We start from the raw sequence: 27,195 nt of genomic DNA on the forward strand, positions 1-27,195 counted from the left end.
AAAACAAATTTCTTTTCACAGAGTATCTTACCATTGGTTTGTCATCTGTCAAGAGGAAAAAGGGGAATTATCTTCTAGAAACAATCAAATCCATCTTTGACCAGTCCAGTTATGAGGAACTGAAAGAGATTGTGGTTGTGGTCCACCTGGCAGACTTTGACTTGGCCTGGTGCGAGAATCTGGTGCAGGAAATTACCAGGAAGTTTGCCCACCACATTATAGCTGGACGTCTCCTAGTGATCCACACTCCAGAGGAGTACTACCCATCTCTGGATGGATTGAAAAGGAACTACAACGACCCGGAGGACCGTGTCCGTTTCCGCTCAAAACAGAATGTGGACTACGCTTTCCTCCTCAACTTCTGCACAAACCTCTCTCACTTCTACATGATGTTGGAGGACGACGTGCGCTGCGCCAGGAACTTCCTGACGGCTCTGAAGAAGGTGATCACTTCCAGAGAAGGTTCCTACTGGGTGATGTTGGAGTTCTCCAAGCTGGGCTACATCGGGAAGCTGTACCACTCCAGAGACCTGCCACGTCTGGCTCACTTCCTCCTCATGTTCTACCAGGAAATGCCCTGCGACTGGCTCCTCATCCACTTCAGGGGTCTGCTGGCCCAGAAGGATGTGATCCGCTTCAAGCCCTCGCTGTTCCAGCACATGGGCTACTACTCCTCTTACAAAGGTGCAGAGAACAAGCTGAAGGACGATGACTTTGAGGAAGACTCCATAGACATTCCTGACAACCCTCCTGCCAGCCTTTACACTAACATCAACGTCTTTGAAAATTACGATGCCACCAAGGCCTATAGTAGTATTGTTGATGAGTATTTCTGGGGGAAGTCTCCCTGCACTGGAGATTTCTTTGTCATAATCTTTAATAAATCAACTAAAATCAGCAGAATTAAAATTGTTACGGGCTCAGAGGATCGACAAAATGATATTCTTCACCACGGAGCTCTGGAAGTGGGACAGAAGGCTGTGGAAACTAAACAAGGAAGACAGTGTACATCCTACATTACACTGGGAGAGTTTAAAGGTGGAAATATTGAGGTTTACAACGTGGACCACAAGATCGGCTTTGACATCGAATGTGTACGAATAGTTGTTACAGCCAGTCAGAAAGAATGGCTCATCATAAGAACTATCAGTTTATGGACCACACAACCTGTAAGTCAGTTAAAGAAGTAAGTTTTTCAATGATCTTCTGTATGTACAGTATTAATTTTAGATGCAGTTGCTTTACTGTAAGTTCATTTTGGACCACTGCTGAGAGTATATGTTTATTGGAATTCAAAACAATCCATATTTTCTTGGGTTGTTCAGAAATCTTCTGTATGTTTTCAATGTGATGTATTGAAATGACCAATCTGTACATTATGGAGCCTTTATATATCTGTTCATTTTCAGAAAATCTGTATATAAAATGGATCACACTCAGCTGGTATCTTATTTCCTTCTTTCTAAGCACTCAGACATGAATCCCCAAATGATGAACTGAAATGTGTTGTTAGTTTAGACAGATATTTTTAAAGCCTGGATCTGGACTTCTTCGATCATGGCACATATTTTTTTCAGCAATAAAAATAGAATAATAAAGTGGAATACATTGCATTTCAGAGTGATTATCAGGCTAACATTTTGGTAAGTCAGACGCCCAGATTAATAAGAAAGCTGGCTTTCTTACAGTGTTTCACTCTGAAAATTAATGAGGGTGGTTTCAGTGCTGCACTAAATAGCTTCTCTCTACATCTAAAATTAAACACAGTCAAAAAAGTAAAATGTAAGGAAATGTTTTAATGGTTTGTGAGATTGTCTTGATGAGTGATGTTGAGTGTGAACTTGTGAGTTGCTGAGGTAGAGCTCACAGAGAAGCCTTGAAAACCTGCTAATTATCTAAAAATAGAAGTTATGCCTCTCACCCGAAAATGTGAGAATATGTCATCATCTAATTCTAGTTATTAGTATTTTTTGTATCAAAAAATGTGTATGACTTATTTCTGCTGCAGCTCAGCTTTTAACTGGAAAAACACTGGCAGTAATTAGCCAGCTCCTTCTTGTAATGGAAAACAGAAATCCACTGTAGGACCAAATTAAAAAACACCACATTTTTCAGGGGAACATTTGACCAAACTGAATTTTTTAACATGAAGATAAATGTGTTGAATCTTGTCAGATTATTTAACAGCTTCATGTTGCCTTTAAGCAGTTTCACAGAGATGAAGACAGCTCCTTCCTATTAATTACAGCATATCTTTTTTGTTTGGTGTTTTTTGCTTCCATCTGCTGGTTCATTTCAAAATTGTCATGAAAAGACCTTTAATATTCAGCTGCTGGACCTTAAGGTTTCACTGTCTGACAGATACTTATTTATAAATGCTCCACTTTACAACTTTACTTTTTCATTTGACTTCCAGGCTGGTTTCTCCTCCCACAGCCCAAACACATGCAGTTAGACTGGTGACTCTAAACTGCTACATTACGCATGAATGTGAGTGTGACTGGTTGTCAGCCCTGTGATAGACTCGTGATCTGTCCAGTGTGTACCCCACCTCTCACCAAGTATAGTAAGTTTGTAGTAATTTGTGCTTACAGACCAAAAGCAGCTTATAGATAAACTCATATGGAAAACAAAGGACTTGTAAACATTAATATATGTTCTCTGTTTCATTCTGTATAGACCCAATAGCAGCACTATGTGCTGTTTAAATAGCCTCCATCCATGTGGAAGCAATGATTTGTAATACATTTTATAAGGTCATATTTATTGAGATGTACATGAGCTTTGTATTCACTGTAACTTGTTACTTACAGGATTTTTATGATGACTCATTTAAACATTTAATGCGAACCAAAAGGGAGAACTTCACGGCTGCAGATATTTTTGTTGGATGCTGGTTAGCTACCACTACAGCACACAACACCCTCTATCCTTGCACACTTTATTAGTTTATATGTAAAATGTATGATATTTAATGACTGAAGACTCCTGGTGAAGAATAAAAGAAGCCAGCTACCTCCCCCAGCATGTACAGATAGAAATCAGATCTTGTTTATATAGAGTAAACAATAACTAAAAATTATTAGGTAAATAGAGAAGGTTGAAAAAAGATGAGAACTATGAATATGTGAAGATTGTGTTCTTCTTCTCCTCAGGTCCGAGAGTGTTACAGCTATCACCTGTGCTGCGGCTTCTTCACTGTATGACTCCCCTTTGGGTGTTGTGGCAGCCAGTAAGCAACAGATGGCCTGGCCACAGATTGTGCCAAACCCAAAATGAGATTTTCAGGTTTAAGATGTCTGATACAATGACATAAAATAATGAACAACAATCTAAGCATTCATTTGGTGGCTGTCAGATGTCTTCCTCCTGAATATATATATAAGATAAGGTAAAGTTTATTCATTCCCAAAGGGTCAGTGTATTCCAGAATGTTCTCTCCACCACAGCCTCATTCCAGTCACTGAACCAGCTTTTTGCAGACCAGTCCAACTTATTGTCCAGGTGCATGCCAAGATATTTGTAGGCTGGCATCACTTCAGTGTCCACACCACAGATGTTGACTGGATACTGTACACAGAATACTGTCTGCTGTGTACAATGTGAATGGACCAAAAACTGTGCCCTGTGGAGCACCTGGGTCCTCAAAACTCTACCAGAGATGCAGTTTCCCAACCTGACAAACTGTGGTCAGGTTTTCTGTGATCCAGGAAACAACGGAGGAGTTCACCCCCATCCCTTTGAGCTTGTCTCTGAGAATGATTGGTTGGATGGTACTGAATGAACTTGAAAAATCAAAGAACATAAATCCTCACATAACTTGCAGGTGCACATATATCCCCACTATATATCTAATATTAGTCCCCTTATCTCTAAGCCAGGTGCGCTGTTCTATCCTGTCTTCCAGTCTAAAGTAATCCCCCTCGTCATGTTAAAAAATTTAAATTAATATAATTTTGAATGATCACTACATCCTGATGGTGGATGAGCGCTTTGCCATTGCGTCACCTGCGTCATCAAGCGGCGACACTGTTGTGTCAACACAAGCTAGTAGTGACAGTGGGTCGCAAACTTGTGCCTGTAATGTTGACAGTCTGGTGAGTATCTTTCTTTTGTCATAACACCCCAGAGAAACAGCGGTTCCTGTTGTCTTTCCTCGGGCTTGTTAAGTTAGTTAAGTTAGTTATCGCTGCTCCTGCTCAGCAAGCTGCTGTGTTTCTGCGATGCTACAACAGACGAGTAGCTAGCATTCAGTTTGAAAGAATAAAAACCGGGGATTTGAAAGCCACAGTAATGTTTTAATTCACTGCAGTTACTTGTTAAGCTGCTGTTACTGAGACCTGAAGCCTCCTTTAGGAGCAATAGTTTGCTGCTACAGGAGCTAACTAAGTAACGTTAGCATTTCACGTAATCCAGGACTTTGTGCCAGTTTAGTTCTGCATGAGGGGTCAGGAAAACCAGCTGCAGCTGTGGTAAATCCAGTGCGATTACTCAAGCAGGTTCGGGTGGACTGGGTTCAGGATGTCCATATGGCCAGAATTATGTGGACAGGATGGCAGCATAACAAGTTTCAACATCACAATCCAACATGTAGGAGAAAAGTGAAGCAAAACTAAAAACCAGAGTACAATAAATATGAGAGGTCAAATAAGCTGAGAATGATTAAAGAAAAATGTAAATAAAAGCCTGGCTATCACAGACACATAGTCCAGTCTAGACTGTATCAAAGTGATGTTTAATGTTTCATTTCTTCCAGGCTCTAGAACTGAATGAGGTGCAGTGTCCTGCCAGTGCTGTTTTGTAAGGCCTGCTGCAGTCAGCATGGGCCAGCAGATCTCGGGTCAGGCTGTGATGACCCATCTGCCTGAGAAGCTGGTGAAACACGTTGGACTCGTCCGTGACAGCGGATATCTCAGCTACGAGGAGTTTCTGGCGAGAGTGGCTGAGCTTAACGATGTGTAAGTCGCGTTGCTGTCCATCAGCAGTAGACAATGACAGTCATGACTAACAAACAGATCTAATGTACTGGATGGACTATAGAATAAACAGGAATGACTGTGTGAGGACTGTGAACAATGTGACCTTAAGATAAGATAAAACTTTATTGATCCCACAGCAGCTCACAGAAACAGTGTCCAGGCCCTGGATGTTCACCTGTGTGTGAGGTAGTGTCCTTCTCCTTCGTCTTACTGGTGTTTAAGCACAGGTGTTTGTGCTCACGTCCAGAATAACCAAGAATACTCGAATGCTTGAATGTGCACATTTTTTGGCTTCTCTGGACTGTTCTCAGTCGGACTGTTCTGACTAGGAGCTAAACTACAGAGCTACAACACTATTGCACAGTCCGGGATTTGGCCCATTTTGTTCCCTAGGCCCCCAATTTTAGCTTCCCAGCTCACAGAGAACGTAACTGGGAGGTTCACAATGTGACAGTAAGATACTCTTAGATGTGACAAAAGGAACTGTTAGTATAGATATTTTTATTTTCCTACACTGCAGAAATCATTTCAGTAAGTAAAACATAGTGCATCCATTAGCTACACTGCTTACCCTGTAGAGTGTCACAGGGGGCTGGAGAGAACCCCAGCTGACAGTCAGCGAGGGGAACCTGGATAGATTATCTTTCAATTACAGGGCTGACACTTGGAGACAAACACAGGGAGAATGTGCAAACCCCACACAGGTTTGAGTGGATTCAAGCCAAGTTCTACCAGTGCATCACTATGAGGCCTCACTTCATTATTTTGTGAAAGTAAAATAAACAGCGCAACAAACAACAATGGCCACTGTCTGGAGCTGGACTTGGGATGCTTCAGCTCGTGTGTGCTCTCTGCTATAACGGCACAGAACAGCATTTATTTCAGGAGGATTTTAGCACTCAACGTGGGCAGAAATGCAAATTTAGAAATATATTGAGATAGTTGTTGCTTTGTTGTATAAATTGTTTGGTAGTTTGTTTATCTGTGTGCATTGCTATGCACATACACAGCACAGTTTAAATGTGCAGTATGAAGTATGGTTATGAAGTTGAACTCTCCTCTTCTGGATCTCTCAGTACGGCCAAGCTAGCTGCTGGACAGCAGAAGCACCTGCTGTTTGAAGTGCAGCCAGGATCCGATGCCACGGCTTTGTGGAAGGTGGCTGTCAGGATCGTCTGTACCAAGGTGAGAACAGATAAGCTTTTGTGCACACACGTCACAAGCCAACAAGAACATCTGCACCTGCCTTTGATTTTGTGACTGAGAATGAGACATATGTGAGTGAGACTATACACCAGGAAGCACTCTGTTGAGTCTGTACAGCACTTTATGTTTACAGTGTCACTGCTTTTATTACAAGTGTATGTATTACAAATAACACAACAGCCTACATGCTTACTGTAACTGAAGAACTACAAACTGGAACTGTGGCAAACAGATCCAAAACTGAGACATGCACGACTACACTGTTGTCCCATGGTGTTCAGATGCTGTTTTACCTGCTTTCAGGGAGAGGGGTTCCATGGGTATGTTTAGAAGTATTAATCACCAAGTATAGTTTCACATTTTCTACCATAAAATGATAGTCAGGTACTCATAGAAACATAGAAGGAGGTTTTGCTTGCTGTTATAATTCCTCATTTTCAGACTGGTCATTTAAAGATCCCTTCCAAATGGGATTTCAATGTACTGTGGGGACAAAATCTGCAGTCCTCATTTTGTGCAGCAATACCTTTATGGCCTGTTAAAAAAATGACATGACAGATATTTTAGTGTGTTGTAGGATTGTCACTGTTTATGTCCATAAATGTAGTGAACTGCACTAGTGTGTCACAGAAGTGATGTGATTATATTTGATTCTTTCCAGATCAATAAGGAAAGTGGTGTGGTGGAAGCATCACGGATAATGAATTTGTACCAGTTCAACCAGCTGTACCGAGACATCACCAGCCAGGCTGCTGAGGTGCTGTCTGTAGAGGGGGCCACCGAGGGCCCATCTACTCAGCTTCCCTCCACAGACTCCTGCCAGGCCAGCATGTGGATGGGCAGGTCAGTTCACACGGAGTGGTCCCTTTTAGGAGAGTTTCTATTGTTTTATTTACATTCAGTGTTCCACATCGTGTGTATATATTTTTAAAACCCCATTTTTGGGCATTGGAGCTATTTTGGTCCTTTTGAGTATTCCAATTATGGGTCAAAGAAAAAATGTATGTCCTGTCTGTTCAGTCATGACATAATGACTCCAGATATAGCTGTGACTGATACAATGACTATGTGAAATCGGGCGTTCACACTGCTACACTGGTAATGATCACCAGCTTCTGGGCTTTTCTAGTTGGAACAATTTTTTAGGTTTTCGGGCCCAGTTAAAGCTGCAGCTGTTTTCAGTGAACATTTTCAGATGCAAAGTACAGGACTGCATATCTCAAGCTGTTTGGGTTTAGTTTCTTGGTCAAGGACACTTTGACATGTTGATAAAACGAAGAGGAGCTTGAACTGTCACCTCTGTGATTAATGGAGCCACATTTCTCTGAAGAGTTGGCGAAGACCAGTGCAGAGCAAAAAGGTGGCCAGAAGCACAACTCCAAATAAATGACAGTGTTGCTCGGTCTGCTGGATGTGTGACACATTCGTCATAATAAGACAGCTTGTGCTTTCAGCTTCAGTCCCCATGTGGCCAAAAAATCAATTCATGTAGTGTTACGTTTTTTTTTCTGTCAGTACTTCTGGAAAACAGAACAATGGTTCTTCAGTGTCCCACAGGCTATTAATTGATGGATTTACAACTTATCTTACAGCAGACTGACCGCTTATCCCCTTGGATGAATTCTCATCCATAGGAGGAGCTGGGGGGGCTGATGGGAGCTTTTCAGATTTTGTATTCATTTTTATTACACTGATTTTTCTCAGGCATGTCCTTTTATGGAAAGCCATCTAATGTCAGCATTTCAATTTTAAAATAAGATATCCATCATTTAGAAAAAGTGATACTTTGCTGCGTATTTCCCACTTCTCCTACCTACTAAAAAAGGTGAAAGTTAAACCCTTGTCTGATTATGTTCCCATGCAGAGTGAAGCAGCTGACTGATGAGGAGGAATGCTGCATCTGCATGGATGGAAAGGCTGATCTGATCCTGCCCTGTGCACACAGCTTCTGTCAGAAGTGCATTGATAAATGGTACGAAGATGAATAAAACTTTAATGTTGAGTTTGTAAATACATAAAACTTTGCCCAATCAAAAGTTATCCATTACATGAACAGATGCTAATACTAATTATATTATATTTCTGCAGGAGTGGGCGGAACCGAAACTGTCCAATTTGTCGCCTGCAAGTGACTGCTGCCAATGAATCGTGGGTCATGTCTGATTTCCCCACAGAGGATGAATTAGCCGGCTACATCCTCAATTTGGCTGATGAGGCGGGCCACCCCCACAGGCCTTAACACACAGCACAGTAAGCCAATTAGATAACAAGGGAAATCAACCCATACCAAGTAGACTTTACATGTTGAATACAAAATGTCACTTTCACTGAATAGGATTTTTTTTTTTTTTTTTTATAACAGACTAAAAACACAGAAGAAACCAGCATGGTTTCCTGTTCCTTGTGCTCTTAGTGACAGATTCAGAAATTGACACTGATAACATTTTTACTGGTTTTGTTTTTTGCAGAAATATTATCATAACTTCCTAGGAATTAGCTAATAGTTAGCAGTAAATTACTAGAATATTTCCAAGAAATGCCTGTGCAATCTGTACCAAGTATAGGGATGGGCGGAAGGCTCTACCATTATCAAATGTCCTGCTCAAAAAAACTATTAAATACGTTGTAGATGAGTGAAAATTTATAAACATGTTTCGAGAAAGAATGCCATAGATCATAAATCCTAATTACATAGAAAAGCTATTGTTATTAGTAAGAAGCTGCAAAGGCCTTTCTTGGTAGGATCCCAGTAATTTGGAGCTAGATGCCAGCTCATTTTTAAGAAGTTATGAGGAAAGTTTCCAAGAAGTTATCTGGAAAATATGGGTCCTGTGACATAAAGCATTACTCTGACACCCCATCACTTTCAAGATCTACAAATCCTAGGATGCGCTTTGTAACCCATGCATTGCACATATGGTGCTTTATGGGAACTTTGTTTGAAGTGAAAATTCAGTATTTTTAGTATGCTATAATTAATTCAAATGTTTACAGCTAGACTCAGCATGTTCAGTCGTAGCAAAACCAGCCTACCACCATTTGATTTAACATGTTTCATCTTCTGTGATCCTTACAAAAAATAAAAGTATAAAAACTACAGTATGCCATTATATGTGGGGTTATGTGCTGGTAGGTGAATTTCGTTACCTTTGGACAGAGCTGGGCTAGCTAGGCGGTTTATCACAATGTTGAACTATTGAATTTCTGGTCAAACTTTAAAGTCAGATTTATTTTCCACATGTAAGACTGTTCTGTTTTCTGTACAATGTAACCCTGCATGTTTATATCCTAAGTGACATGCCTTATAATCTGTGGAGTCTTAAACCAGTTCAGTTTGATTGGCTGTGGGAACTAATCACTGTCATTCATTATGTATATTTTTAGTGTTTCCACAATTGTATTAAGATAAATCTGATTTTTTTAGAAGTACTGAAGTTTACACTCTCTAAACAGACATTCTCATCTGTGGTTTGCATTGACTAGAATTCAAGGTAATTCATTTATTGACATCTAACTTCTTGTAGAATTTAAAATGACAACATGGTTTATTTTAAATAAGTGTTTCTATCCTCTTTCCAAAATCCCATAAATCACAAGCAGCACTTGTATTTTAAGTGACATGATTGTGATTTATGTGCTCAAGTATGCTGCAGTATGCCATGAAATGTGAATATCTATTAACTCTTATTTTTTATTAGTGATGAATTCCTGTTTACCTAAAATCTAATGCTTTATTTAAAGTTGTAATAATATTAGTTGCTAATTCAGAAGTTTGTTGTGTGACATTGAGTTAATCACCTTTGCATTTGACAACATTTAGATATTTTAAGATGTTTCTTCCAAATATGAGACAATATTTCCACAATTGTTCAATAGTAATATGACATACACCTTTTAATTTACAGAGAGCAGTCATTTACTGAATAGCTTAGTTTCTGTTCTGTTAATACACCATATTGTGCTGGACCAAAAGTAACTTTTGGTTCTCAATGCTGATAAATCGCACTTTAAAACCTGACTGTAGCTTTCTTTGTGTTTTTGCACTACAGATGATTTGATCTTTGTAGTGGAAAAATATTTTCTCACACTGTAATCGATTTATTGCAATGCATACCAAAGGATATGCAGCCTTTGGAGACTTTGTTCACCAAATTTAGTTTTCTAAGAGTTGGATGTAGTGGGCGCATAACTGCATGGCCCACTCAGAATAGTTGAGTGTTCAGGCTGGTTCTAAGACTATTTTTTCATAATAAATTACTAGAGAGCACCTGATCCTATATATTCTACACACATTATATGTAAATATGTGTGAATATGCCCTTGCCTGAGCACACAAACTGCTGTGTAATATGATGTTGCAACCATAAGGTGGTAGCATTATCCAATAATTCTGCTGACATGAGTACTGGCATAACTGAAGGCATTTTATTTGCAAAACTGGATGGAAGGTGGTGTATTAAAATTAAATTTATTGTTGCTGTGTTATACTTAATAAAGAGATACTCACCTTTTGCATTTTCTGATTTTGTGCTTTGATGGATTCAAATGTTGACACCATTCTGGTCTTTGATTCAAAGAATTAATGACAAGTTGTAGCAATAATTGGCCATATAATATGTTTTTTATTTCATTTTAATTCAAACATGCAATAAAAAAATTTCAATGATCTCCCTCCCCAGTGATAAACATGAATGCTGTGTCCTATATTGTTTTTCTGAACACTTTCAAGTCCTTTTCAAACATCATACCAACCCAGCATTGTGCAAATTCATTTTACAACACACCAACAGCAGGGCAGTGATCCTCACCTGAAATAAATGCATTCACTAGAAGACACCTGTTATTCTTAACACAACCTCCTAAAGAAATCCTGTTAAACATTAGATCCATTAATGGTAATTAATGGTAGTAGTACATGTTGCTGTTACAGCTTGTGGCCGTCAGGGGCGCCACTGAGCAGCAGCAGCAGCGTGTTCTAACGAAGAAGAAACTCTCACGTTAGCTGCTAGTTTAAAATCCCCGCGCTGCTTTAAACTTAACATTTCAGACTCTTGCTGAGTGGGTAAGTTCGTCCCCTGGTGTTCATCTCATTAAATGATAGCCCTTTGTCGAAGTTGGTGAGCACCGGATGTGTTAAAATGTCAATGAAATAGTAAAATAATAAAATCTGACCTGACACGACACGCAGCCAAGTCGAGCTAACGGCTAGCTAGCTAATTAGCTAGCTAGTAGCTAAAGCGTCACGTCAATGTCAAAGCTAAACAAACCAGTGAAAACTACAAGAGGTGCGTTTTTTTTTGTTTGTTTGTTTTATCGGGGTGATAATATTCAACGTTTGCCCTTCTGTTGTCTCATTTGTCCGTCACTTATTCACAGGAACATTATTGTTCAACTAGTCTACAGCTGACAAGCTAACGTTAACCCGAACAGGGACCTTGACCCCGGACTTTGGAAAATCTGTTTTTGGTGAGTAAATTATTTTCACTAGTTATGTTTAATAATTTTAATGTTAGCTAACGCCACCAATTCACTGTGACAACATTAAAAACTTAACATTGAACAGGTTGGACGTTTATTAAATTTAGACTAATTATAATTGAGTAACTTTGTTTTGTATATCTGTAATCAAAGTAAGTTACCAGTATCACTTTATGTAACGTTTATACCAGACATTACTCACTAGGGCGCTCGCTAGATTGTTGTAAATTAAATGCAGGATTTTTCATACATCCTGAGGCATTTTTGAAATTGGAAATTGTTTTCTAAAACAAGCAGATATGCTGGTAATGGTTTTTAAAATGTCTCCTACTTCAGTGCAAGACACGCTAACCAACATCTTTTCTGCATTTCCCTCATTTAACTTGTTTAACTTTTCAATTTGTGCAGAATATCAGCAAGGCTTGCAGCAATTGCTTTTGTATTGTACGAAGTAAGGGCTTGTAATGAAAACAAGGATTAGCACACTGGTCATAACGTCTGAAGGGAAGAACCTGGATGAAAAGCACTGGACATTATATTATTTACAAGTCACACCTGGACTTCCCTGACCTCAAAACATGCAATTCACAAAAATCGTTGGATCACAGCAGAACTGACTGCAGCCTTACATACTTTCGTTTTTTTTTTTTTTATATTTCTGTATTGCACCAGTGTATTAGTTCATCCTAAATTGATGAGTATATTTCACACCCCATCATTGTACATGTATACCACACCAAATACTTGCACCAATGTAAACATAAAGAACTAAGAACACCTTTTACCTATCCAACTCAGGGACTGTGATTTATAAGAATATAGATTTAAAAAGAAATGTATGTGCCATGTGACCTATACCCCTTTTTTTTTTTTTTTTTTTTTTTTTAAATCCCTGAGGACACATCCAGGGACAGTTTGTGCTGGTGTAGTCAATCACTCAGACTGGCCAGTGCCAATCTCACTCTTCATTGCATCTACTATAAAACTGAGCTCATTGCAGAGAGTCTCGTGGCGGTAGGCCATGCGGATTTGTGCCACGTTTGTGCGCCGGATGTCATTGCCCTTTGGTCCATCCTCTAGGTAGTCAGGACCAATGAAGTGTTTCTTCTCCTGTGGGTGACAGTATTATAAACATATGTTGAACAGATAGCCTGACTGAATAATTTTTCTTTATATAAGGACACTTGGGAGTAAGAATGTATTCACATGTATGGGATTTAATTTTTCTATGTTCCATAAAGGGTTAAATTTAGATAATTCCAGAGATGCAGAAAAACTCTATATATATATTTTATCCAAGGCTGTGACAATATGAAAAGGGAAGGACTCATAATGCTGGCAAAGGGCAGCCTGTAGGAATTTTTTGCATTGACATAGAGCCAATACAGTTGTATGTACTTGCCAATATAATTTTATATGTGTCTCTGTTGCTAGTGTCCTCCTCCTATCGATACTGGAAATGAGCAGCTTAGTAATGGGGAAAGTATATCAAGAGGACTGCAACAATACCGGTTTCTCCTCCCTCTTTCTCTGTCCTTTGTCCTCTAGACTGAAAAAACAATATGACTTAAAAATGTTTTACCTGATGGGAGAGGCCACTCTGCAGCACACTGTTCCTAGCTATCTCACACAAGTCACAAGTGCTGAGCTTCCAGAGCTGGCCTGCAATGGCATACTCCTCCATCAGGGCTTCCTAAAAACATTTGAAAGGAACATTTGTGGTAATATGATACAAGAACATCGTAGTTAAATTGTAGAATCCAACATCTGGTGTAGAATATGCAATAAGAGTCATTTTAGGTAATCTTGAAGGGGAAACAAATAGTCGATTCATCTGTTATTGATAATGACAAAACCTGGAAGGATTTATTGCTTCTCTTTCCTCATATATTATAATAAACATTATTTACATAGACCAAACAATAAATTGATTAGCAGATTTGGCGATACTTAACTCAGCCTTGTCTATTATAAATCAATTTATATTTATTTCTGTTTTCACTTAGGTCTCGTTACGGCATTGTAGCTCATCATGCTAATATTTAGTCCCTTATGAGTTGCCTTCATGTCTTTAATCTGGTTACTACAATATTTGTACTGATTGTGTGGAAAATAAATTGCGTATGATTCATTTTTGTTCCTGTGGTTTTCACCTTGGTGTAGTGGAACTGCATGGGGTCATCGGTGGACAGGGACACACACAGTCCTTTGTGTAGAAACTCTTGTAGAGGGTTCTTAGAGTACTGCAGGAACAGGCTATTGTTGCTAAGTGGGGACATGGCAATCGGGAGCTGGGCCAGATAGTACAGGTACTGCAACACCGGACTCTGGGGAGAAGGATGTGTAGACACCACACTAATATGAATAACACTATATAGAGTGCACTATATAGAGTATTAAGGGGTACTGGTAATTTGTAAAAAGAAATATGGTTTAAGAACTCACATTTATCCTTTTTAAATTTTAAGAGTTTTTAGAGTTTCTGTCAGCAGCCATAGAGAATGGTTTTAAATAAACACCTCAAATGTGTAGCAAGAATTATCCACCATGACTGAACATGTCATCCTCTTTGGCCCGCAACTGCATTATTTGTGAATTGTCGCAGCAATGCTTCCTTCTTAGCTATCGTGAGCTTTAGAATTCAAAGCACCTCAATATATTAATTCTGTTACTGGTACCGATGTCTGTACTATTGGCAAGTACTGCATAATGTATTCAACACTAGTCAAATGAAGGACTGCACCTTCTTGAGGTTGAGTCCATGGGAGATGTTGTCAGCTGTGAGGAAGGCAGAGACCAGGTGGGTGATGGAACCGGCCTCGCCACAGTGAGGACGAAACTGGAAGGTGTTCATTCCTCGCTCCCTGGAGAGATAAAGAAAGATGCTGAGTACTAAAAGAAGTAAAATATCTAGTATTTCACGAAATTAATTTGTTTTAAGTTTCCCAAAAGTCTGCAAAAAGAAAAAAACTCTACTGGAGAGCACACATAGGCCTAACTCTGATTTTTGGATAAATGATTTTCATTGGGGATCCCACTTTTGAGAGAGATTTGTGTAAAATTAACCATAAATGTTCTGTCATGCACATGTCACATCTTTTGTGCAACACAAAGCTGTGTAGAAGTGAGTGGCAATAATATCCTGATGCTTTCTGCTCTACTGGAAATAAGTGTTGCTTGTACAAACAGTAGTACTTACTTGCGCAAGTTGTTCAGCACCATGATGTTGGCGTACATGTAGAACAGGTAGTAGGTGTAGGGAGGGTTTTCGTCTGTGGTCCACTCCTCAGGCTTTGGGCTTTTGTACGAGAACATGTGGTCGCTGTGTTTGGACTCATCATCCACACTGTCAAATCCAGTCACCTGCCAACAGAGAGAATGTCAGCACATTTCCAAAATAAGTAGTACTCAACCATGCATGCTGTCCAACAAGATATCATTTAACTTTCTCTTGCTGTTTGTCTGCTGCTAACTGATATGGCTGCTGTTTCACTTTAATTTTGTCATGTTAGTCTCCACCCATCTTTAATGTACTCACGTATTTTAGGAATACATGTATTGCTTTGTGTTTTTGTGGGTTGACGGTGGCCTGAAAGAGCGGGAGGAAGACATTCTCCAGCATTTTGGCGAAGTTTGGTACTAACTTCTTTGTCCTGAAAATGTCACTGCAAGACAAAATGAATCAGATCAACTCACCGTCTCATACAAACAAACAATTTGAGCACAAGTGCTGTATTAGACACTCTGTGTTCACAAGAGTAGTTAATGTAAGATTTAATGGTTTTTCAGTACCTTTGTGTGTTGCTTACTGTAATGGTTGATATACAAAATCAACCATTACAGTAAGCAACAGTAAGTAATTTTGTAATAGTAGTCAACAGTTCCTTTTTTAAAAGAGACCTATCACATTTCAGGCCCAGTGTTTGTCTCAAAGCTGCATTGTGCTTTCAGCAAGCACTTACTAGATCCTAGGAACTTGGATCATCCATCTCATGTTTGGTGAGTGGACCTTATGTTGGATGAACCAGGTCGCTAGGCTCTCCCACTCTGTTGTAGAACGGCCATAAATCGACAGACGGGGCTCAGCATGTTGGTACTTACTCTCTTCCAGCTCTGCAGCTACTTCCTGAGGAAGTAAAGGAAGTCCGCAAGAAGTTTGCAATGTTTCTTGATAAGCAGAACTGACCAGAAGCACAAGTTCTCACTAAACAGATATATTTGTTCCTGTTTTAAACACCAACAAAGCAGATACACTTCATGCTTCAAAGAAACATTATACTCATGAAAGAAACTTGATGTACTATACATTTAAAGGTACACAAACTGTGTTTGGAAGAAAATGTAAAAACTCAGCTTTAAACAAATGAAAGGCAAAAAGTTAGTCTCTACACATTGCTGTTGTGTTATTACACATTGCTCTTGTGTTTGATGAACCCATGCACTATTGTTTTAAATATTCGTGCTCTGGTCCTGACAGTAGTCAGGTTTTCTAATTTAAAGGGAAGTTTTAACCAAATTTCTAGACATTTGGTTTTAAACCACTCATTATGTGACTATTAGTCCATCCATGATAGGCCATCAAGAAATAACTTGTACTTCAAATGTTCCAGATTCTACTGCATTTTGTAATATTTTGTTCACAAGTACACATACTACACATACTTCACCCAAGAATAAAAATGGAATTGGAGTATTGTTAAAAAAAAAAAAAAAAGGTTATAGGTTGCTTTTATTTGCAAATTTAGTTTGCAAGTTGCAATTGCACATATTCATGATGAAAACACATGAATCTCACCTTTTCCAATGAGAACTTACTGTGTCACGTAACTCAGTGAAGACAGCCTGTTAGACCAACATGTTTTGACGACTGAAATTTACTGACATCTCCTTGATCCACGTTATCATTTTTATTGGCTCACAGTTTGTTGACTTTACATAATTCTAGTTTATCTACATGAACCTGCAGCCTGAGCTGAAATCTAATCAGAATAGACAAATGAAAACAGCAGGATGCAGACCATTGCGTGATATTTGCACATGAACTCAAACACACCTTGATGAGACGTGCAAAGTATTCTCCATTGATGCAGTTGTCTGTTTTCAAGTAAATCTCTCGCAGTTCACTGGCTCCCACAGGGTTGTATTTGGAGTTGAACTTGTCAAACCGATGAAATGTTTGTCTTCCCTAGGAGAATAATTTGTGAGAGGGGGTGAATCTGTGCGAATGATCACATTCTCATTCCAACAGAGTGACTGTATTGATTATTTTCATATTACACATTAAAAGGACCTTGCGTGGAACGTAGAAAATGATTGTGTAACACCATATGAATTGCATGAACACCCATAATTGTATCCGTCTGTCAGTAAGTTCAGGTTGGTGAAAGGTGCTGTAGTTATTTTAAAAACAAATTTATTTCTTGGCAGAGACGTAGAATCATTATGTTAATACCTTGTGTATTTTCTTGAGTTACACTGTCATTTCAGTTGCATTTTACAAGGCAAACCTGATGAAGGCTGCAACAGTGTGGCAGGAGTGACGCTTGAAATGTGTAAATATTTTAAAAACTTGTCAATTTTTGTTCTTACAGCATGCACATCCAACGAGTCAACACTGAGGTTGTAGGGCTCCATGTGGAGGTAGTTGAAGACTTCCTTCAGTGTCATCTTCTGACCCTTCTTCTCCAAGACCACCCGTTCTGCATCTGTCTGGTATGTCTCCTTTATAAATTTCAGTAGGTGCTTCTGATTCATGCAAGCGGCAGCATGTATATGTGTGTCCACCTGTGTTTGACAGTGGATGAGTAAAAGCACATTTATTTACACTGAGAGCTTGTGCTGTAGTAAGTCAAGCCTTTATGCCAAGGGCTCAGGTTAAAGTGGCATTGCCAAGATGAAATGCAGTGTTTATTTCAGAGTTTATGCTAAGTTGATAGTAAGATGTTTCTATACTGAGCTGAATGGGAAAATATCCACCAACCTTTCTGACATTGTAGAAGTCTCTGTGTGGAACACCCTTCAACTCTTTTAGCTCTGCCATTTCATTCAGCATTTCATGGAGGTAGAATTTAGAGGACAAGAAGTTCAGTCGTCTGTGACAGTAGGTTTTCCTGTGAGGCAGCACAACTTAAGATCAACAAAACATTTTATGTAGGAAAATACAGATACCCCTTCAATCATCAGGTAGGGAAAGCTATCACCACTGTCTACTGAAATTAGTTTTTAACTGTTTAATTGTGGTCAAGAATATTAAATAATGTTGGTGTTCTCACGTTGGTCCATCAGCTATCATGGCGAGGACATGACTCAGGTCTGAGACAAAAGTCTCAAGGTCAGGGTATGGGAGAATGTGGGGCTGGTCTTGTTTTAGTGCCTCTGCGTTGTCGTAAACATGAACAATGCCATCTTTCATCTGCAGCTCGTATTTCAGGTTCTCAGGAATTCCCTCCATGGAGTATGGGTCTTCTCCTTCATGAGGGAAAGGGTAGATGTCTACAGATAATGAGAGCAAACAAACTGGCAATTGAGGAAGAGTTATAGGCCTTTGAAGTGAGTAAGAGAGTGCAAAAAGAGGAAGAGAAAGTGTATATGAATGTATAATACTTCTAAGATGACACGTTTGTGTCTCTGTCCCTTATTGTACTCAGCAGAGACTTGTGGAAGCTTGTCCCAGTCTGTACTCAAGAACAGTCTGATTAACCTTGGCTCCAGCTTTATTGACATCAAGTCTGATATGTATGAGAAAAGGTGTTAAAATAGCTTTTATCTAGCACAAAAATTAGAGCATCCGCTTATTTTGTGTGTAAGAGTAAAGACTAGAAAAACTGCAGTGTTGCATGTGGTTTGCTGGAGAATTATCCCCACTGAGCTTTTCCAATGAGAACATTTCATTAAATCCTCCTACCTGGCAAGACCTCATCCTCCTCCCGCCACAGCTCATTTTCACCGTTGCGGAGAAATTGTGCAGTGATTCTGGGAAAGCGGTGGAAGGCCAGTCTTGAATACCTCTCTCTTATGAGCAGTGCCTTATAGAGACTCTTGGCTGCTTGCTCATAGTCCTCAACTGTGATCTGAAAATATCATAGAAGGATTTTTACTCTTAATTTAAAAATTGAAGTGAATCAGTGTATGTGCCCTGACATGTAATGTCATGTTCTCAGTTCTTGTGTAACATATAAAATTTTAGGAATTTATGAGGATAAAACCGGTAAAAAAAAAAAAAAAAAAAGACGTTTCCTTAAATAACACCTGTAAACTTTCTGTTTTTTATAAATTTAAATTCTGGTTTCAGTGACTATTTGCATCCTCACTGGGTGTTACGTATTGTTTTGATTGTATCTATTGAGATTGTGTTAGGACATGTTTGAAGCGGCTGTCATAACATTTATTGTCGTGCCTGAACATGCTAAAATGTAAATCCTGTTTACCCCTGCACAGTAATCTCCACTGATGGTAACTCTCTGGAAGTCTGGGTAGCTGTCCGGGAGAGGTGGTTCAACTGCGGGTGCTGCCATTAGTGGGGAAACCACTGATTTAGCCCATTCAGTGCTGACAGGTAGCTGCAAAGAAAGCGACTGCGTACGTTTCAACATGAGGCTCTTCTTCCTGGTGACATTCAAGGAGACAAACATTATTGATGTACTAAAAGGGCACATGTGTTGAAGGTTGGAGACTGTGCAGATATAGAGAGGCATATTTGGTCCAGATTGTTTTGCTTTCCTACCGCTTAGCGGACTCCTGAGACTGCTGCTCAGCCAGCTCCCTCTGCAGCTCCCGCTCCCTGTTCTCATGCAGACCAATGGGACAGTCCTCTGGCATGGTGAAAAGTGCCATGGCATCCTTGGTGTCTTCTTCCTTCAGGGCTGAGGCATATACCCTCTCTGCTAGCTGGCGCACTTTCTCATCCACCTCACTCATAGACATTTTTGGGAAACATCGTGGCCGATCTGGTGGAATTAAAGGTTTGAATTTTAGTGTCCTTTTTTTTCCTTGCAAAAAAACTTGGGTTTAAAAAATATCTCGGACTAAAGTGAATTTTATAGTTAGTAATAGGCATTGACGTCAATGATAAGGACTGGTTCTAGGCAAAGAGTCTCGTTTTGTGCAGTGTACGTGAATGTTAAGTCAAGACAATTATGGTAATTTATTTGTTTGCTTTTTTGTTTTTTTTGTCTTGCAGTTAAAATGTGACTTCTGCTAGTCCATAGTCATTAATGAAGTGTTTTATGTTGGAGTTCTTCTACTAGAAACTGACTTTAGGTTGTGAGCAACTTGCTAACGTGCTATATTTCATCTTGTAAATGTGATGAAATATGGTAGCACCCCATGGAGAAATAACATTATATCATTCATGGCAGCAAATACAAATACCAGGAGGATAAACACGAGAGCTATGAATAAGGGTTTGAGGTTAGGGTGGTGGCAGCCAAGGGATAAGCTTGACCTACTTCGTCTTAACTCGCCAGTAAACATGAAGTGGGTGGCAGTGTAGTGTGTCAGTGTGTTATGCCAACATTTCAGTCAAGTTACAGTAAACACAGTTAATCAATGTCCTGGGTGTCCTACACTGGTAGGTGCTTTTTTTTTTTTTTTTTTTTAATTTTACTGGGTCAAAAAATATATTTTTTTTTCTTTGGTTCAGTTTCTAAGTTTACATTTTTACTTTGGGAACTGCAAAGTAAACACACCCAGAAATCTTTGGATATTTACTTTTTGTTTGTTTTTTTTTTTTGTGTGTGTGTGTGTGTAAATGGAAAGTGAGTGATCTTTTTTTGTTTCGAGAACTGCTATAATTAGCATACCATCATATTGGTTCCCAGGACCTTTTGGTGGAACCAGTCATGTTTTTGTATTTACTCAATTCTCTTATATACCCATTGCATAAACTCTTGTTCTAATTTTTAAACTTGAGACCCTGTGAATTTATATTTTGACCATACCAGATAAAGGACAGTACAGTTTTTTTTATAGCTTTGCCTGCTTGCTCAATCCCTGTAATGTGAAAACTGCTGTCCAACATGCCATCCGTATTGGAGATGTTTTTGCTGCTCTGATCGCCATGTCATCACTGTTACTATTAATACTAATGCTGCAGTCAGCGTAGGTCATTTGGCCAGATGTAGTATTAATCCCTGTGGAAGTATTTCAATCAACAAAAACAAGACGGAACATGCATTGCCACTATATCTAATGTCAAACCTCTCAGCTGCTGACTAGTGTAAGAGGTCTGTCTGTCTAAATACTGTTGGTGTCTTTACACATGACACCGTTAACCTTTGCATTCACAATAGTGCAATTTTTTGCCTGATCTTTGACTACCACATTTTGGAAGCTGTCATTCCTTACAGGCTCCCGGCATGTGGAAGGCTCTCCCTGTTGTGGAACAGCTGAGAGGCCATTAGGATGACCTTGACCTACATGCCACAACTTGCCCTGTGCAAAGCAGTCTGGGTACACTAGGAGTATCATATATAATAAAGCTGATATGTGAAGAAGAGGCCTTTTATGTAGCACAAAAATCAATACAACAGTAATTCACAATAGGTGCTGTTAATATTCTATTTTTACCACTCCCTTTGGCTAAAAGCTGCTGTATTTATTCTACACAGAAAGTGAGTCATCCATAAAAATCACTAGCTTAATACCTGAGACTGTAGATATTCAGTGAACTTCTTAATAAATAATTGTCATCACATTGCATCTCAATGTCATAAAGTTTTATAATCAGTAGAAGAAGCTCGGACTGTTTCTTACCTTCTGTAGTGATTTGGGCCATGTTTTGCTCTCAATTGTTGAGTCACGTATTTACCTTTTTACGTGTCTGCGTCTGGCTCTGCCAGACTGACTAGCTCTTAACTTATAACTTTACACTTTTCAGATGTCGGGCTCTCTTTTAAAGTGTTGCAAAAATCTCTTGACACTTTTACGATTGTCTCTAGCTCTGGTGTCAATATCTTGTATCTACAGTGCGTATCCGCTGTGTTTTCAGCTTGACTGCGTCAGTCAGGTTTTGCTCTGCTGTTTATGTGGTGCGTTGCCTCTGTATATTGCAGCTGCTGGCTGTTGCAGTCTTGAGTATCCCTCTCTATCTCTATTTTAGGGTGTTGCAGCGTCATAGCAACAGGAGCAGCTAATCCAACTAATCCAATGTCACAACTGGCTGCTAACATGTTGAGCTATCTGTGAGATGGGGCAATAAAAACAGTGTTGTTCTCTAGGTAATATTAAGCCTTGGGAAAGTTCACTGGGGAATAGCTCTTTGTTTTCCCACATGACAGATTTAAGTATGCATTTGAAGCCCAGAAAAAAAAAAAACACTGAACTGTTTTTACTGACGCTGCTGTTTTGGATTCCTACCTATTTTAACAATAAACATTTCTAGCCTATATGTCAGATAAAAATTCACCAGGGTTAAGCCAGCATGTCAGTGTTTACTATAGCGAACTGGCAGCGAGATGTGAACTGCTTTGTTTTTCCATGACAAACCCAGTTAAAGGCGTACACATTAAATGCTTAACTATGTTGCTAATGGGATTAATTTATCTATGTACAGTATGTACGTGGCAAAGACTCTGGATAGGGAGTGTATTTGTGGTCTCAGTGCAGAGGAATGCATACAGTATTTGTGTTCTTATGTAGGAAATAGCTTGGTCGAAAGTCCTTCCTCAGTGTGAAAATAAAAACAGGCCCACTCCTTACTGCAGGGTTTGGCTGTTATTGCACATTATGATTAATAAAAAAAAACAAAAAACACTTCATCTGGAAACTAGTTGAACTTGTTTGTGTGGCTAGTGCACAAGCATCTGTTTACAGAGCTCTAGTGTCTGGAGTGCGTGCAATAGATTGTCGCCATTCCCTGTTTGGTTTATTCTGTCACTGTTCTCATCTCCAAACTAATACCATTACAGTTTTTTTCCAGACATTTATAACTCTCAAATACAACTGACTGCAGACTACCGCACCTTTAACTTAAATTTGCACTGGAGGCATTTTGCTTTTACTGTTTACTGAAAACTCTACCCAGTCTTTGCAGGTGTTTTTAAGAGGACACATTGTTCATGTTTAGTATTATGGACTCTTAAGTGCAGCAAGAGTGTTGAGTGGAGTTTTGCAGTTGAATCTTATCTACCTCTATCAGAGGTACTGGGCAAATTACCAAGACTACTTGAAATTACCAAGACTACCAACGGACTCATGGTTAACTGTGTTATAAGGTAATGTTTGTATGAGGAAGTGAGAAATGCGTTTGTGTTGATTTAGCGTTATATTGTGGTTTTGCATGAATGTGCGTGGTTCTCTGTAGTATCACTCACCTTTCTCAAAGCATGGTATGGACAGCTGCTTCTGGATAGGTGTGTCTCTTCGCTTCATTTTTAGCTATTTTGACAGGGAAGAAGAAAAGCTCTAGTTAACACTGGACTGGGTAATAGCATTTAAAACCTTGTAATTTAAGTCAAGACACTTATTTTTAAGAGTCCTCAAATTGATCGGCCAGTAATCATTAAGAATAGTTTGGTCAGTGGTCGCTATAAACGCTGTAGATGATGTAACATATGACACAATTTTGTCTATTTTTTGACAAACCTGCAGTTTGCAATGTGTATTGCGACGTCAATACACAATATCAATCAATTTATTTTATTTGTATAGTGCCAATTCACAATGTGATCATCTCAAGATACGTTACAAACGACTTATGAGCAAACACTTGGCAACCATGGAGAGGAAAACTCCCTTTAACGGAACACACCTGCTGCAGAACTGGTCTCAAATTGGGCAGCCATTTGCAACAAGAACAACAACAATAAACATGACAAACTTAATCAGACATTTAAAGGTTAGTCAAGGAAATATAAAGAGTTTTCTGCAAACAGAGATGCTCAGCAGAAAAGCCCCCTCCCTCAGCTGTTGGAGGAGACACTGGAGCCGCATCATCCATACAGCTTTGGGTTATGAATTCATAACTCTCTCATCAATTCTCATATTTCATATTGTGTGAAGAAGGGGGTGATAGATAATAAATCCTATGATTAGTATTGGCCAAAACTGAGTTGATGATTGGTGATCAGCCTCAAAAACCATGATCGGAGCACCCCCTCTTCTTTTGTTAGCATTCAAGAGCTACTGCACTAGTGAGGTTTTCAGCTCTTTTTCCAGTAGTATAATAATAATAATAGTATAGATAAACACTGGACTTACATAGTATACTAATATTATGTTGTCTAATAATGTAATAGAGAGGACATGTTTGAGAAGAAACCCTGTGTTTATGTGAAAAGAAATGTCCTGACAGAGACTAGTGAAACAGATAACAGCTGTAAAGGGGTGAATCCCCAGCCTCCACATTTAGGTCAGGTTTTGCAAGTGCTGAGGTCATGAAAAAGACTAGGCTTTAAAACGAAAAAGAAAATCAGCCAAGATTTATTTGGTGCATCTGGAAAGTGGAAGTGAAACATATCTGTTGTTGCAGCATGTTAAATTGTAAAAAAAAAAAGACTGCAATGTTGACACTTTATATTACACTGGGCAACGCAACGTTTGTAAAGGCAGCCCTGCTACTCAACTGCTAAATGTAGTTGAGGTCTATAACCCAGTTGTTTATTCTTAGTTTGAAATTGATGATTCTTATTGGAATTGGAGTTTGTTTAAAACTGATGACTCTTTGTGTTTTTAATAGGATGATTTTTTTTTTTGTGTGTTAGTTAAGGCACTAATTTGAACTTTGCAAGAAGCTTCAATGTGTTTGGCCCATTTCTAATATCCACCCACACTCAGAGCATCTGAAACCTGTTCCCACCAAGACCCAAAGGGCTTATTAGTGAATATTTGTCACTAATTAGTTTTTCAAACCTTTTCTGCATATTCATCTTGCAATGTGGGGTTTTTATACTAATCAGAGCGTGAGAAACAAATATGCATATATCACATTGTAGAATTGTAGAGTCCAGTTCTAAGGGCTTGTCCAGCCTGTCTTGGAGATTTTGTTTGTCCCCGATTCCTGCAACTCACTTTGTTCTTAGATTTTTATTTTTTTGTCAGAAGACTAATGCATGCACAACCAACCACTGAGAGACCACATTGCCTTTTTGCAACAAGTCATCAGCGGGACCTCACAGGGTATGAGGGTTTCAAAGGTGTTATCATAGATTATAACTTGTGCTTTAAACTTGTGTTACTGCAGCTCTCCTCTTGATATGAGTCAGCTTTGGCCACCGGCTATCCTCCAGCTGATGGTGTGAAAGTGAAGGCACTATCAAAGCAGTCTCAATACTTTGACAAGTTTATATGTTGACCTCTACAGCCAGAAGGGCAGCAGTCGGTCAGAAAAATATTTATAGACAATCATAAAGCTTCTCTTTAAAAGGAATGTAGCGGCTTCTTGCATTTATGGAGGAATGCCTGGAGAGCAAGTTCTGGCCATATATTGGAATGCACTGTTTTCCAGTGGTAGGACATGAGGGTACAAAATATATACCATAGCATGAAAATTGATGAGACATTTTTATGGCAAAGTAAATTAGGGCTGAGTGTACTTACGGAAACGGGTTTAGTTCGGTTTTGTCAATAGAACTGAATCTTGAGGCTTCATTGTCACTGCATCAAGGCACTTTTCTTGTTTTACTGAGATGAATCTTCATTTTTCATCCCTTGGCATTTCAGTGGAGTTTAAAAAAACATTGACATTTGTCCATTTGATGCAACAACTTCATCTTCAGCTAGTTTCTTTCAACCAGTCTGTCTTCAACCTGTTTTATCTGATTTAGAGAGTCTGTCTGTCTGTCTGTCTGTCTGTCTGTCTGTCTGTCTGTCTGTCTGTCTGTCTGTCTGTCTGTCTGTCTGTCTGTCTGTCTGTCTGTCTGTCTGTCTGTCTGTCTGTCTGTCTGTGAATAAGCTGCACCCTTGGTAGGGACAGGGACAGCACAGTAGAACATTTGTTGCAAAGAGCAGTGAAACATAAAAGAAGCTCTTGCACCAATGACATGAAGTGATTGTACATATAAATTATATTAATTTAATAAAATGGTTGCTTTGTGTCTTTCTTTTTGAGCGGGTCCATCCCACCTAATGAACGGTAGGGAAAACACTGTCTTAACTGTAACCAAATTATTTTGTCTACTTAAGCTTAACTGTATTTGCATAAACATTAACAAGTAGAATTGACAAGTGACATTCAACCCGGTTTATGTGAAGCCATTTTCAAACAATTTATCATGCACTATGTATTTGGCATTGTCTTTAATATGTAATTTGCCCACAGTATCAGCCCGAGCTTGCACCAATATGATATACCAAATCAACAAAAAAACAACACGCCTAAGACACACAAATCCAGCAACATTTTGGTTTGAGTCAGCAGTGTAAACCGCAGTACAAGTGTAACTGCTTAACAAATTAAATTTCATGGCTGTCACAACTTAAAGTATTTTCATTTGAATACCTCTAGAATCAGAAAAGTCTGTAAAACAATATAGCACCAACACTTTTCAGGCCTGTACATGTTTACTCTGTTTACTGATCTGTTAACCTTCAAGGCAAACACAACTACAGCATCTCTATTTCACTAGTCTCCGTCAGGCCATACAAAACAGGGCAAGTATTAGAAACAAAACAAGAGTGATTCAAATTGAGACTGACTATGGATAGATGAGCTTCAAAAGAGGAAAGAGAACTCAGGCACAGTCATGTTGAGACCAGTGATGTACTTACTGTTTGTAGGGTGGTGCACAATGAAAACAGCTCTTAGGACCGTAGAGACCTTTATTTGGCGTCTGAAGAGAAGTCCTGTCAGCGAAGCTTCTGTGTCATGCAGGCAGCCTGTTTTTTTTTTCTTATCCACCTTTGTGAACAAGTGAAAAGACTTCACAATTTAAAGTTACAGTGCTCAAAGGGAGTTTCAGGAAGAGATTTACATCAGTGTTGCTCAGTGCAGTAGGGGAAATGCAGGAGGAAGCTTGTGTTTGCACCAGTGCTTCTTTATCTCTGCAGCAGCATGTAAACTATTTATAGACCACAGTCCTTGTTGTGTGTATGTGAAGTTTTATTATACAGGCAAAGTCTCGCTCACTTTCTAAGGGATATAATTGTACAACAAATGTACGTGTGTTGGATAGTATTTCTGTATATGCTTCAACTAAAACGGTGCCTATCACAGAAAAGGATTATTGTTAAAGGAGAAAAACAACACAGTACACACAATAGTCTCTTGTCAGTAAATGCTGACATTAGTGATAGTACTTGACTGTATTCCTGCAGTAACCTGTTCAAGCTTTGGTGGTTCTGGAATGGTTGAGTAAGGCTTACACCACCACCTTATGGACAGTAAAGGAACATCATCCTTCAGTGAAATCTCTCTGGGATGGTGGGCTTTTCTTATTCTTTTAATTGTAACAACTCTGCCAAAATGCACATTTTCTTTGTTTGAAAATGTTGTGTGGTAGTTTTGCTTTGATATTTGCAGTATCACCCAGCTTCTGCTGAGCTTCAGCTGGTGGACAACCCTCCCTGATAGTATCTCTTAAGATACCTTGATAAA

General features: G+C 39.1%; 3 protein-coding genes across 5 annotated transcripts in view; 2 read left to right on the forward strand and 1 right to left on the reverse strand.

The window, feature by feature from the left end:
• LOC113133242 (alpha-1,3-mannosyl-glycoprotein 4-beta-N-acetylglucosaminyltransferase C-like) overlaps positions 1 to 1,421 on the forward strand; it is a 32,736-nt gene extending 31,315 nt beyond the window's left edge. For both annotated transcript variants that reach the window (XM_026311917.1, XM_026311916.1), the window contains one exon: positions 22 to 1,421. In XM_026311917.1, the coding sequence (XP_026167702.1) occupies positions 22 to 1,190 (1,169 nt within the window). In that variant the 3' untranslated portion in view covers positions 1,191 to 1,421. The remainder of the gene's footprint in view (positions 1 to 21) is intronic.
• Positions 1,422 to 4,009: 2,588 nt separating this feature from the next.
• Positions 4,010 to 9,946, forward strand: rnf141 (ring finger protein 141). 2 transcript variants are annotated; one of them, XM_026310745.1, is made up of 7 exons: positions 4,010 to 4,097; positions 4,757 to 4,958; positions 6,056 to 6,164; positions 6,847 to 7,028; positions 8,050 to 8,157; positions 8,274 to 8,435; positions 8,654 to 9,946. In XM_026310745.1, exons 2-6 carry the CDS (start codon positions 4,822 to 4,824, stop codon positions 8,422 to 8,424), a joined length of 687 nt encoding a protein of 228 aa, XP_026166530.1. In that variant the 5' UTR covers positions 4,010 to 4,097; positions 4,757 to 4,821; the 3' UTR covers positions 8,425 to 8,435; positions 8,654 to 9,946. The 2 variants fall into 2 exon arrangements, with proteins under 2 accessions (XP_026166530.1, XP_026166529.1); XM_026310744.1 differs by having other exon boundaries at positions 8,274 to 9,946.
• An 841-nt stretch (positions 9,947 to 10,787) lies between these two features.
• ampd3b (adenosine monophosphate deaminase 3b) lies at positions 10,788 to 26,592 on the reverse strand. The gene is made up of 16 exons (XM_026310743.2): positions 26,370 to 26,592; positions 22,976 to 23,039; positions 19,387 to 19,609; positions 19,091 to 19,268; positions 18,568 to 18,733; positions 17,936 to 18,155; positions 17,644 to 17,773; positions 17,253 to 17,447; positions 16,717 to 16,848; positions 15,626 to 15,789; positions 15,202 to 15,328; positions 14,863 to 15,026; positions 14,407 to 14,527; positions 13,817 to 13,990; positions 13,246 to 13,356; positions 10,788 to 12,773 (listed from the first exon to the last, which is right to left on the reverse strand). Exons 2-16 carry the CDS (start codon positions 23,031 to 23,033, stop codon positions 12,597 to 12,599), a joined length of 2,340 nt encoding a protein of 779 aa, XP_026166528.1. The 5' UTR covers positions 23,034 to 23,039; positions 26,370 to 26,592; the 3' UTR covers positions 10,788 to 12,596.
• Between the last annotated feature and the right edge of the window lie 603 nt (positions 26,593 to 27,195).

Source organism: Mastacembelus armatus, chromosome 6 (genome assembly GCF_900324485.2).
Source record: "Mastacembelus armatus chromosome 6, fMasArm1.2, whole genome shotgun sequence".
In the NCBI taxonomy this organism is placed as follows: domain Eukaryota; kingdom Metazoa; phylum Chordata; class Actinopteri; order Synbranchiformes; family Mastacembelidae; genus Mastacembelus; species Mastacembelus armatus.

What these genes read in the sequence shown, in the direction of transcription:
- rnf141 (XM_026310744.1), top strand. Translation starts at nt 4,822, where the DNA reads ATGGGCCAGCAGATCTCGGGTCAGGCTGTGATGACCCATCTGCCTGAG. An exon ending in TCAGGATCGTCTGTACCAAG is followed by an intron (nt 6,165 to 6,846) that starts GTGAGAACAGAT and finishes GATTCTTTCCAG; the next exon opens with ATCAATAAGGAAAGTGGTGT. An exon ending in GCCAGCATGTGGATGGGCAG is followed by an intron (nt 7,029 to 8,049) that starts GTCAGTTCACAC and finishes GTTCCCATGCAG; the next exon opens with AGTGAAGCAGCTGACTGATG.
- ampd3b (XM_026310743.2), bottom strand. Translation starts at nt 23,033, where the DNA reads ATGAAGCGAAGAGACACACCTATCCAGAAGCAGCTGTCCATACCATGC. An exon ending in TCTCAGGAGTCCGCTAAGCG is followed by an intron (nt 19,269 to 19,386) that starts GTAGGAAAGCAA and finishes GAATGTCACCAG; the next exon opens with GAAGAAGAGCCTCATGTTGA. An exon ending in AGAGTGGCCTCTCCCATCAG is followed by an intron (nt 12,774 to 13,245) that starts GTAAAACATTTT and finishes TGTCACCCACAG; the next exon opens with GAGAAGAAACACTTCATTGG.